This window comes from Brachyhypopomus gauderio, chromosome 4 (assembly GCF_052324685.1).
Source record: "Brachyhypopomus gauderio isolate BG-103 chromosome 4, BGAUD_0.2, whole genome shotgun sequence".
NCBI classification, from domain to species: Eukaryota; Metazoa; Chordata; class Actinopteri; order Gymnotiformes; family Hypopomidae; genus Brachyhypopomus; species Brachyhypopomus gauderio.
Window position 1 is genome coordinate 12866498 of NC_135214.1, and position 13264 is coordinate 12879761.

Sequence of the window (13264 nt, forward strand, 5' to 3'; positions counted from 1 at the left end):
TGTAAAATAGATAAATCAATTATTATAGTTACACATAAAACTAAACCTACCGTAGCTGTCAACCATTTTGACTGGAGCAGACTGGGTTGGATCACCAATACCATACTGATTCACAGCTAAAACACGGAAGATATATTCATTGCCTTTAATTAGTTTGGTAGCTACATGACGGCAATCCATTATATTGTCAGCAAGCTTTGTCCAAAGGAGGCGGCTAGTTTCTCTCTTTTCAAGAATATATGATTTGATAGCGCAGCCTCCATCCTCTTCTGGTGGTAACCATGTCAGTGTGCACTTTTCAGCAGAGACACTGCTGACCTCAATCGGCCCTGGAGGACCTGGTACATCAAGGATTTTCACTTTCACTTTTTCTTCTTTAATACCAAATGGATTGCTTGCAGTAATGGTATACTCTCCAGTGTTCTTTCTGTTGGCATATTTTATTGACACAGTTGAAGATGTGGGTGTGGTTGTAATCTGGACAACATCAGATGGCTTTATTTCTTTTCCTCCCTTAGACCATACAGCTGTAGGTGGAGGTTTGCCAAGAATACTTGAGGCAGAAATTACAATTGTTTCCCCTGCCTTGACACTGACACCATCCTTCATTTCAGGATCAATTGTAATACTTGGTGGCTCTGTAAAACAAAATGGTATTTATTTTAGATTTAAGTTTTATTATATGAATTATGTAGGCTCAGTGAGCAGAACTTACCATATTCATCTTTGCAGACAATTGAGTCAGTTTGTTCTGAAGGAGCACTGATGGCACCAGCAGCATTCTTTGCTCTAATTCTGAAATTGTACATACTGCCTTCTTGCAAGTCTGTAACCGTGAAGGCACAGCTCTGGATATTCACATGATTAGCCTTTGTCCAGACTTTTCCTGGATGCTCCAGTTTTTCAACAAAATAACCCGTCAGCTTATGTCCTCCATCATACTTAGGTGCAGTCCAAATGAGTGTTACAGTGCTTCTTGTAACACTGATCACATCAGGTTTGCCAGGAGGATCTAAAGGATGGAGATTAATATTATGGCATTTTATTTTATTTTGTATACATAAAAGTTAAAAATCAATAAGAATATCGACTTACCGATTGGATCAAGGGCAACAACTGCCTCTGTGGGTTTGCTTGGTTTTCCAAGTCCAGCCATATTTATAGCCATAACTCTGAATTCATACTCAAGACCTTCAACTAAACCAGTCACTCTGCACTCCTTCACTCTCAAGGGTGTTTTGCTGGCTCTCTTCCACAATAAACTGTTCTTATCTTTGAATTCTACATGATATCCTAAAGTCAAAATAAAATGTATTAATGTGTGTTACATTCATTAATGTGAAATCACAAATCCAGAAAGTCAGAATAAAGAAATACATTTTAGGCAAGGGAAATTTACCTGTAATAGGAGAGCCTCCAGTGTCCCTTGGATCAGACCATGACACAATAGCAGACTCATGGTGAATACTGAGGATATTTGGTGGAGCTGGTGCCTCTGGTGCATCTTTGTAAATAGAAAGATTGTATATTAAAGAAAAGAAATTATACTCCTAGTCAATATTTAGAGTGCATTCATATGGGAATAGATTTGTTGTAATCTTATATTTTAAATTGACATCACAGCAGAAAATATTTAACAAAACTGTAATTTGTCAAGGTTATAAGATCACTTACTGAATGGATGCTTAGCCACCACTGGATCAGATTTGAGGAACTCTCCAACACCATATTTGTTTTCAGCACATACTCTGAATATATATTCTGCTCCATCATGCAGTCTTGTGACCCTCATAGTATTCTTCTGAATAGCTGAAGCAATAGTGACCCACTTGTTACTGGTGGAGTGTCTCTTTTCTAAGATGTAGTTGGAAATTTCAGATCCACCATCATCCTTTGGTGGACCCCACTCCAGAGTAATTCCATCAGCTGTAATTTCATCACACGTAATGGGACCTGTGCAAATACCAGGCTTTCCAACCACCTTAATGTCAATGGCACATTCCTTGGTACCAGCACTGTTTTTCAGAGTAATATAAAACTTATCGGCATCGCCTCTCTGGCAGTCTCTAATCAGCAAAGTTGTGTTTGTCACTGTGGAGTCAACAGAGATTCTTCCACTATCTCCCAAAGCAATGCCTCCCTTCTTCCATGTGACTGCAGGAGCAGGAATGCCAGTAATGGGAAGAGTAATGCGAATAGTGCTTCCCTCCTTTGCCACGTAACAAGAGTCTGGCAAACCTTTAAGGTCACAGTCTGGCAGAACTGAAAAACAATTATACAAATATAAACATATAAACATTTCAACATAATTTGGTTTAGCAAATGGTAAATAGTAACATTTATTACATTTATATAGCACCTTTCTTATACCCAACGTCACTTAAACAACCAGAAAATACTGTCATATTACTTTATTAACATAATGTATTTAATGTTAGAGTTATTGATAATAAAGGAGGATATCACATACCAGTTTGATCCTTAGCCACCACAGTGAGTTCAATTGGTGGTCCTTCAGAGGACTCATTAAATGCTCTCACTCTGAATACATATTCCTTTCCTTCCTTTAAGTCCTTAACTGTGTGCTGCATTTGTTTGGACTTCATAACCTGCTTCCATTTATCTTCACCCTCACTGATGTCTAAAGCATATGCAACGATATGGCTTCCACCGTCACTAATGGGCTTCTTCCAGTTAAGGGTGCAAGAATCTTTGGTGACAAGCATTGGCTTGAAATCTATAACTGGTCCAGGTTGCTCTGCAATAATAAGAATTTGAATTGTTGTGTTTGTTAAAAATCACCTCATACTGTCAGTTTATTTATAGACCATGTTGAATAAAATATTCTCACCTGAGGCTGTTACTGGTCCAGCTGTCTCGCCCTCACCAATTCCGTACACATTTTCAGCTGATACTCTGAAGCAATATGCCTTTCCAGCTTCTAGATCAGTGATTCTGAAAGAGGTTTTAGCACACTCTGGAGCAACGCAAGTCCATGCCTTCCTTTCTGCAAGACGTTTTTCAACAACATAGCTCTTCACTGGACTTCCACCATCAATTAATGGAGGATACCAAGTGATGGATGCATGATTCTTTGATGTTTCTTTGACTGTCAGACTGAGTGGTGGTCCAGGTGTATCTTCATAAAGTGAGACATATATGTTAGATGCAATATAGATAAAATAAAAGAAAAACACAAATCTGTAATTATTCTTTCAAAAAAAATTTACCTAAGACCTTGACGACAATAGTGTAGGATTTGGTTCCACTGCTGTTCTCAAGAGTCAGGACATATTTTCCAGCATCATATTTGTTGATGTTCTCACAGTATACAAAAGAATCCCATTCAGTTGTGCTGATTGTAAGACCTTGCCTCTCCTTTAAGTTGGCATCGACCTTGCTCCATGTTGCCTTTGGTGCTGGACGGCCTCTAATTGGTACATAGATTCTCATTGTGACTCCAGCACGTAATACCAATGCTTTCCTAAGATCTGCATCAAGTTCAGCCTCAGGAGCAACTAGAAAAAGGTATATAAAAAGCAAGTTAGAAAAAGTAAATTCAGGTTAAATTCAGGTACATAATCAAGCTAAACCCCAGTTACAGGATTTACATACTTAAAATGTCCTGTGCCAGATGCTTCCCAGGAACTTCACTTGGCTCACTGTAGCCAATCTTATTCACAGCTGTCACACGGAACTGATACTCTGTGTTATCAATAAGACCACTGACGAGGAACTTTGTTGCCTGGAGATTTTTCGGGATGTTGCACTTTAACCATTCCTCTGAATCAGCCCTCTTGACTTCAACCAGGTAGCCCAAAATTTCACATCCACCATCATAGGCAGGTTTGGTCCAGGACAGAGTGACTGAGCTGTGTGTAGAGTCAACAACCTTGGGAAAAGCAGGTGGTCCAGGGGGATCTGTGAATAAAACAATAGACATATAAATGTTTTCTTAAAAGCATCAAATTGTGATTTTGAGATAAATGTATTGTATATTGGATTACTTACACAATGGATCTACAGCAAGTGCAGCCTTAGAAGCATCACTTGGTTTGCCAAGACCAGCTTTATTGAGAGCAATAACTCTGAATTCGTACTCAGAGCCCTCAGTAAGACCTCCAACTTTAATGGTTCTGTCAATGACAGGTCGTCTGTTTACTTTGGACCAATTGAGCTCCTGAATTTCACGCTTCTCAACCATGTATCCAAGGATCGGTGCCTTGCCATCATCAGCAGGCGCCTTCCAGCTCACAGTCATGTGGTCTTTGGTGATATTGGTAATAACTGGAGGGTCACATGGTCCAGGAATGTCTGGAAATGGAAATTACATTTTCATTACATTATTTTCATCATGCAAACATACAAGTATACTAAGTAGGAAGTATACTAAATGCAGGAAATAAAATACTTACCAAATGGATTTTTGGCAATCACAGAGTTAGTCACAATTGGGTCACCAACACCATATTTGTTCTCAGCGCTGACTCTGAACTCATATTCATGGCCTTCAATTAGTTTCTCCACTGAGCAATCTGTGAGCTGGCCACTAAGGTTGGAAGTAACCATAGCCCAGTTAGCTCTGCTTGTTTCACGTTTGTCAATAACGTAGTTGAGTATTTCAGCACCGCCATCTGAAAGAGGTGGCTCCCACCGCAATTTGACACGGTCAGCAAAGACCTGACTGATTTTAATTGATGCTGGGGGTCCAGGTTTGTCTGTAGAAACAAGATTTCCCCAAAAAATATTAATTCACAATAACACACAGTACAATAAGATAGGATTGTTCAAAATTTTAGCCTTTTTTTTTTTTTTTTGCTAATTCTGGTGTATCAGAACCAGGTTGGAATATAATAGAGGCAACAGATTATGAAATCATATAGAACCTGAGGAAAACAGCGATATTGAAATGGTAATTACAATAAAAATAAATTAAGCAATAGTAGCAAACAGCAGGTTTTCATGTATCTTGGTGAGAACTAGACAAACAGCAGATACTTCCAAGATGATTTCAGATCAAAGTTAAAACAATGAACACAGTTAAAAATATGAAGAATGAGTTATGCTCCGATTACACTGTGAAAATGGTTCATTATTGTATTGTAAATTACAACGTACCCAGAACCTTCAGCTTAATGTTTCCAGACTTAGTGCCACTTGAGTTTTCAGCAACAATTGTATACTCTCCAGACTCTTTCCTGGTCACAGAGAACAGTTCTAGGATGAAGAGATGTCTCTTCTGAGACATCTTTATGCCTTCAACAAGTTTCAATGGGACACCATCTCTCTTCCATGTAACTTTTGGTAGTGGTTTTCCATAGACCTCAGCCTCAAGATTGACATTAGTTCCAGCTTTGACAGTGATAAGGTTCTTCATTTCCAAACTTATCTCAACCCTTGGTGGGACTGTAATATGACATAGAAAGAGAATTAATCAGCTTGAAATTTTATTGCTTCTAGCATTCATAAATTCTGCAAAGAAGCACAACTTACCATGCTCTGCAATAACTGTGATTGCATCAGATTCATCTGAGGGCAGGCTGACTGAAATTGCTGTCTTTGCAATGATTCTGAATTTGTATTGGGCTCCCTCTTCAAGTCCAGTGACAACATATTCCTCTTTTGGCACGTTTTGGCTACTTGCATTGACGCGCACCCACTTGTCACCCGGAAGCTTCAAGGACTCAACAAAATAACCAATGAGTTTGCTACCACCATCGTGTTTTGGACGGTTCCAGACAAGAGATACAGAATTCCTTGTTACATCAAGGACCTCAGGTTTACCAGGTGGATCTAAAGAAAAAATATATAAGAATGATGGTTAGATTTCAGCTTTTCTTTAATGCATTAAGTTTTTTTTGTTTTATTTTTATTTTTTACTTCCACACATACCAACTGGGGTCCTTGCAGTAATGATTTCTGTCGGTTTACTTGGTTTGCTTTGTCCTGCTTTGTTGACAGCAGACACTCTGAATATATACTCCAGCCCTTCAATAAGGCCTGAGCAAGTGTATTCAGTTGCACGGACAAGGGTCTCATTTGCCTTGACCCATAAAAGGCTGTTTCTCTCTTTGCGCTCAATAGAATATCCAATAATAGGACTACCACCGTCGTTTACTGGTTTTTCCCATGATAAAACAACGTATTCCTTGTGAATATTCTTGACATAGCAATTCCTGGGTTCACTAGGTGGGTCTGAAACAAAAATTAATATAACATATATAACACTGAACTGAACTCTAATAAATTATAATATTTCTCATCACATGAGATGCATAAAAACAGGTTTGCTTCCCAAACCTTGATAAAGTAGACCTACCAAAGGGATGTCTGGCAATCATTTTTTCTGAGTAGATTGGTTCTGAAATTCCAAAGCGATTCTCAGCACGCACTCGGAAACCATACTCCTTGCCAGGGGTGAGCTTTCCAACTCTGCAACTGGTCTTTGTGCAGTTAGATACAGCAGGAACCCAATCACCTCTAGTCACATCACATTTCTCAACAACGTAGTTTGTTATGTTGCTACCACCATCTTCTGTGGGCTGGTTCCATGCAAGAGTGCAGGCATCTACGTCTACCTCAAGAATTTCCAGTGGACCCTCTGGAGGACCAGGGATATCTGGTGGAAACAGAGTTTTCCATGTTACAATGCATTCATCATTGCTCATTTGTCATGTGTCACTTGAACATTTTTGTTGGTGCTGTTATAAGTTACTTACCATAAATTATCATTTTAAGGATTTGGTTGACCTTGGAGATGTTGTTCTCAGCCGTAAGGCTGTAATAACCACTGTCCTTCCTTGAAACATTCTTAATTGAAAGTGTGGATGAGGAAATAGTTTTTTGCACAGCAATACGATCAGATGTAACCACATCATCACTTCCTCTCATCCATGTAGTGACTGGAACAGGCTTGCCAGATACAAGTGCTTCAACCATCAGTTTTGTTCCAGCCCTTGCAGTGACCACATCAGACATAATGATCTTTGGTGCCGCTGAAAAATTGAGTGGCAAAACATTTTGAGATTCTTCTTCTTCTTCTTCTTCTTCTTCTTCTTATTATTATTATTATTATTATTATTATTATTAATATTATTATTATTATTATGTCAGTAAAATCAATAAAACAATGTTAAATTGCATATGTAACAACAGGAACAAAAGGATTCTTTTTAGATACATACTCAGTTCTTCTTTCAGTTCAAAGATTCCTTCAGCCTCTCTTGGGAGACTGCATCCTATAGGGTTCCTTGCAGCAACCCTGAATCTATACTTTGTGTTTTCTTTCAGACCAACAATAACAATACTCAAGTCTTTTACAACTGAGTACGGTGTCCATTTGTCTTCAGGCTGACCCGCCTCCTGGTAATCAACAATGTAGCCATTAATCTTTGCCCCACCATCTCTCAGAGGCTTCAGCCACCCAACTGTGGCACTGTTCTTTGTAATCTCTAAAACATCCATCTTTTTGGGAGGATCTGGTTCACCTTTAGGGTGGATATAAACAATCAGTTTTCAATTCACACTGGTAATATAATAGGTAGGAACACTTGTTATTTGTTTAATAAATACATAGAATGCACTGTATGGTTACTTACTCATGGGATCTGTGGCCAAGTAGGATTTTGGGGAGTCCTTTGGCACCCCAATACCATACTTGTTGACTGCTATGACTCTGAAGTAATATTCAATTCCTGGTGTCATATTTGTGATTTTGAAGCTAGTCTTCTTTAGGTCATTGGTACAATTTGTCCATGTCTTCCTGTCTACTTCACGCTTCTCAACAATGTAGTTTAGGATTGGGCTTCCACCATCATTTTCTGGGGGTAACCAGGAGAGCTGGCAAGATGTCTTTGTAACATCTTTCGCTTCCAGTCCACCAACAGGTCCAGGAGTATCTGTTCAGAATAACATGTTTGTTAATGCTTTTATGTATCCAACAATGTTCTCTTAATTAATTCAGTGATTAAAAATAATTTAATTGAAATAATGCAATAATTTAAATGATTTTATTGATTCATTTATGATTTATAATAATTTATGAAATGTTATTTGTAATTCAGCATACCTAAAACCTTAACGCGAACAAAAACAGCTTTCTCTCCTGATGGATTTGAGAGTGTCAGAGAGTATTTTCCAGAGTCTTCACGTGAGCTCTCTGGGATCACCAGGAAGGTCATTGTATCAATCTGATCCACATGACCTCTCCTGACAACATTGTCAACACCTATGCGTTTCCAGGTCACTTTAGGTGCTGGTCTTCCTCTGATTGTAGCAAACAGCCTAATGGGACATCCTGCTCTTACACTGAGACCTTTCCTCAAACTGGCATCCAGGTCAATCTCAGGTATTTCTGTAATTAAAGGAGAAAAATAAAGCTGACTCAAGGTGTTCAGTTCACATTACATAATTACATATTGTAATTTGAGAAAACATCTTACCATGAATTTCCTTTGGTGACACAGCATCCTTAAGTTTAGCAGGGCGGCCTATGCCAACTTGGTTTTGTGCAGAAACCCGGAATTCATAATGTTTTCTCTCATCCAAATTTTGGACAGTGAATTCAGTGAGAACAAGCTGTACACCAGCATTACATTTTGCCCAGCCCTCTTCTGGATCTCGTTCTTGTTCACCTTCCATTTCAATCTTATCTCTCATGTCAACCAAATATCCAATGATTGGAGCACCGCCGTCATACACTGGCTTAGACCAGCCAAGAGTAACTGAAGTCTTTGTGCTATCAACCACCTTCAGGCTGCCTGGAGGACCAGGGGGCTCTGAAATATTCACAAATACAATAATTTTAGCTTTTTGTCATGAAGAAAAACAATTATGTAAAGGATATATTAAAACATTATTAGGAAAAAACTTACCAATTGGATCTTTGGCAGCAACTGGTCTTGAGGGTTTGCTTGGTTCTCCTAATCCAACATCATTTTCAGCTTTCACACGATATTGATATTCATGGTTAGGAATTAAATTGGTTACTTTCATACGTCTCTCAGTTATAGGACTCTTTGTGACTGCAACCCATCGTACAGCACGCTTCTCCTTTCTTTCCAGAATGTAACCAGTAATGGACTTTCCACCATCATTTTCAGGGGGAGCCCATATGACAGTCATTTCATCCTTGCCAATTTTGGTGACCTCTGGAGGATCAGGTGGACCTGGTGGGCTGAACTGTGTCTTGGAAATAACAGGCTTGCTCTCCATGGGTGGACCTGTTCCCATCTTGTTTTCTGCTCTAACCCTGAAGATATATTCATTACCTTCCACGAGACGAGTCACAGTACAGTAGTTAGTGACCACAGAAGCAGAATATGTAGACCAAACCATTCTTCTTGTCTCACATTTTTCCAAAATATAACTATCAACTTCACAACCACCATCGTCCTCTGGTGGATCCCACACAACTCTACATTTGTCAGATGACACACCAGAAACTCTCACATCCCTTGCAGGCCCTGGAACATCCAGAACACTTAAAGTTGCATAAGCAGTAAAGGTCCCAGCAGGGTTTGTGGCAGTGATTATATATTTTCCAGTATCAGAGCGTTTGGCTTTAGTCATGAGGAACTTTGAGTAGTCAGGTCCAGTATCAATGCTGATTCTGGGGTTATCTCCTGTGGCCTTGTCTTTTACCCATTTGACCTCAGGTTGTGGTTTTCCTCTGAGTGCTGCCTCAAGTCGGACTGATTCACCAGCTTTAACCACAATAGTACCAGCAAATTTGAGGTCAATGACTGGTTTCTGGATTTCTTCTTTGACAAGAACCTCAGATGTTTTCACCCAGTTGCTTTCTCCACCCTCATTTGTAGTCTTAACTCTAAACTGATAGGTTTGGTTCTCTGTACACTTATCTGCCATAAAGAATGTGTCTTTGACTACACCATCATGTAAGCTCTCCCATTTTTCAGCATCCTTGAGTTTGCTTTCTAATACGTACCCCAAATGAGGGTTACCACCATCATAATCTGGTCTTTGCCATTTTAAGAATACAAAGTTCTTGCCAACATTAGTGATACGGAACTTCTCTGGCTCACCAGGATTCTGAAGTGGATCAATTGCAAGTATAGGTGTCTTGGTTTCTGTTGCTGGTCCAGGACCACATTTATTCTCTGCAGATACTCTGAAGAAATATTCATGATTCTCAAGGAGTTTTGCCTTTACCTTGCGGTTTGTACAGTCAGAGCTGATCATTGACCATGTTCTAACACTTGGTTCACGGCACTCAACGATGTAGTTTGTAATCTCAGTACCGCCATTGTCTTCTGGAGCATCCCAATTCACCATGCAGGCATTTTTGGTCACATATGTCAATATAAGATTCCTGCAATGTCCAGGTCTATCCAGTACATTTACAGTGATGGTGACTGATGCTTCTCCACTGTCATTCACAGCCTTAAGAGTATACTTCCCATGATCTGCCCTTGTTGCTTCTTTAATGCGCATATGTACTACAGGGAAGTTATTTGTCAAAGTTGTCCGTTTATCTTTTTCCAAAACTGTCTCACCCTTGGACCAAGTAATCACTGGATCAGGTCTAGCCCTCACATATCCAGTAATATTAATGTTATGTCCAACACGAACAGTCACATGTGTGCGACATGCAATGTCCATCTCAATTTCGGGAGGGATAAGGATATCTTGAGCAGTCACTGATTCTGGTACTTCCCTAGTCTCACCTTCTCCAATCATGTTGACAGCTCGTACACAGAACCTGTATTCTGTGCCTTCAGCTAATCCCTTGACTCTGTAAGCACATTGTTTAATCAAATCATCTGCATTTACTTTCTCCCATTCACCACCAGCTTTCTGACTTTCAACAATATATCCCAAAATTGGACTACCTCCATCTCTTGTAGGTTTTATCCACACTAAATCTGCATAAGTACAGCTGTAGTCTTTAATTTTCGGGTTAACTGGAGGTCCAGGAACTGTGACTGGTCTGCAAGGTTTGACTGGGTCTGAAATAGGTGAGGGACCACTGAAGCCAGCAATATTTTCAGCAAATACTCTAAACTCATAGTCATTACCTTCAAAAAGTCCAAGCACTCTAAATCTGAGGTCCCTGCAAGGTGTTTTATTCACTCTGATCCATTTGCCTCCTTTATGTCTGCGCTCAATAATGTAACCACTGATAGGACTGCCACCATCATATAATGGCATTGTCCAAGCAAGAGTGACTGCATCCTCAGCAATATCAGATGCAACGGGTTTTCCAGGATGACCAGGTGCCTCAAACTGGTGTTTGGCTACAGTTGGTGCACTTTCAAGTGGTGCACCAACTCCCATCTTGTTTTCTGCACGAATTCTCATAACATATTCAACACCACTCTGCAAACGAGAAATCTTGAGCCTTGTGGCAGTACTACCAGAGCTAACACCTCCCCAGGTTTCCTTATTGGACTCTCTCTTTTCAACAACATAATTCATTACAGGACTTCCACCATCATCTTTGGGTGGACGCCAGTCAATGACCATGTACTCTGGAGTGATCTCAAGGATGTTCACAGGCCCTATGGGTGCAGCTGGGACATCTAGTACGGTAACATTCAGAGAAACGGTCTTAGTTCCTGCAGGATTAGACACTGTGAGAATATAGAGTCCAGTGTGATTTCTTGTGCATTCTGTAATGTTCAAAACAGTTGAAAAGTTGTCTGTGTCAATCTTGGTATTTCCTCCACTTCTAATTTCTTCCCCATCAAGGACCCACTTTGCACTAGGAACTGGAATGCCTCTCATGATTGCAGGTAGTCTGATAGTACTACCTGCCTTCACAATGATTCCATCAATAAGTTTTGCATCAACTTCAACAATGGGTGGCACTAGAAAAAGCAACAGAAACAGTTGTTGACAAATTGTACCAAAGATAAATGTTTTAAAAGTGCATATATTCATTATAAAAAATATTTTTTCATCATCTTGTAGTATATATAAAATGTAGTTTACCAAGTTTCTCTTGGCAAAGAACTGGCACAGTCGTGTCTGGTCGGCTAAGTCCAATAGCATTCTCAGTCTTAACACGGAATCTGTAGGTTTTTCCCTCTTCTAGACCAGTCACATGGCATTCAGGAATGCTCACTGTATTGAAGACTGTCCAGTCTTTTTCACCCTCAACTTGGTACTCAACCAAGAAGCCAGTGATATCGCTTCCTCCTGTACGATCAGGCCAGTTCCACTGGAGCCACACCTCTGTTTTGTCAACATCTACATGATGCAGATCCTTTGGTGGACCAGGTGGGACTGAAATACACATTTTTTATAACTTTAGTTGCAAGTTACCTTATTAACTTAACTAATTAAAAGGCACAAATCCTCAGTGTGTTCATACTTACACAGTGGATTCATTGCTTTCACAGGTTTAGTAGTCTCAACAAATTCACTTCTACCAAACTGATTTTCAGCAGCTACCCGGAACATGTATGATGTGCCTTCCATTAAGTGCTTGGCAGTAAGGCTTCGCTTCTTGGATGTCGAGCAGACTGGTACCCATTGTGTAGAAGCAATGTCCTTTTTCTCCACTACAAAATTTGTGATACGTGTTCCACCACAATCTTCAGGATCTTTCCAAGACAGTTGAGCTGAGTCACTTCTAACATCAGATATTCTCAAATTCTGAATCGGTCCAGGTTTGTCTAGAAGCACAAAAAGATAATTTATTTTTAATTATGTGGAAAGGATAATTGCTAAGCTACAAAGTCTTTCACTTCATACTCACATTGGATATATTACTTGGTAGTCATGTTTGCATGCATTAATCATAGTTGCATTATGTATTTTGAAACAAAATGTAAACATTTTAAGAATGTATTCCCATGCTACATCTGTATAGTGCTGAGGACGTGCTCACCTAGAACAAGCACAGTGCATATCGCTGTCTTGGATCCTGCTGGATTTTCAACATTTAGTATGTAGTCTCCGCAATCATCACGGTTACAATAGCGCATCTCAAGCTTGGTTCTTACTCCAGTGGTCTGAATTTCTGCTCTTGGAGGCACATCTGCATCATTCTTCTTCCATGTGACATTAGGGATAGGCATACCCTTGATCCCAGCAACAATTTTAATATGGGTTCCAGCCAGTGCTTTAATCTCACGAGGCATGCCCATTTCCAGCAACAGCTCTGGGGGTTCTACATAAAAGGTATTAGAATTTAAATATATATATATATATATATATATATATATATATATATATATATATATATATACACACACACACACATATATACACTTACACACACACACATATATATATATAT

At 39.5% G+C, this 13264-nt stretch overlaps 1 protein-coding gene across 1 annotated transcript in view; it reads right to left on the reverse strand.

The window, feature by feature from the left end:
* The window catches only part of ttn.2 (titin, tandem duplicate 2), a 165167-nt gene that overhangs the window by 43451 nt on the left and 108452 nt on the right, over positions 1–13264 (reverse strand). The window contains exons 162-185 of the mRNA XM_077002312.1: positions 12854–13135; positions 12339–12638; positions 11953–12246; positions 8874–11828; positions 8442–8777; positions 8069–8353; positions 7599–7898; positions 7185–7487; positions 6720–6995; positions 6320–6619; positions 5893–6195; positions 5494–5793; positions 5119–5406; positions 4416–4718; positions 4012–4314; positions 3616–3921; positions 3231–3518; positions 2852–3139; positions 2471–2758; positions 1675–2262; positions 1400–1504; positions 1096–1293; positions 716–1012; positions 51–638 (exon numbers count right to left, since the gene is read on the reverse strand). Of these exons, the coding sequence (XP_076858427.1) occupies positions 51–638; positions 716–1012; positions 1096–1293; positions 1400–1504; positions 1675–2262; positions 2471–2758; positions 2852–3139; positions 3231–3518; positions 3616–3921; positions 4012–4314; positions 4416–4718; positions 5119–5406; positions 5494–5793; positions 5893–6195; positions 6320–6619; positions 6720–6995; positions 7185–7487; positions 7599–7898; positions 8069–8353; positions 8442–8777; positions 8874–11828; positions 11953–12246; positions 12339–12638; positions 12854–13135 (10074 nt within the window). The remainder of the gene's footprint in view (positions 1–50; positions 639–715; positions 1013–1095; positions 1294–1399; positions 1505–1674; positions 2263–2470; positions 2759–2851; positions 3140–3230; positions 3519–3615; positions 3922–4011; positions 4315–4415; positions 4719–5118; positions 5407–5493; positions 5794–5892; positions 6196–6319; positions 6620–6719; positions 6996–7184; positions 7488–7598; positions 7899–8068; positions 8354–8441; positions 8778–8873; positions 11829–11952; positions 12247–12338; positions 12639–12853; positions 13136–13264) is intronic.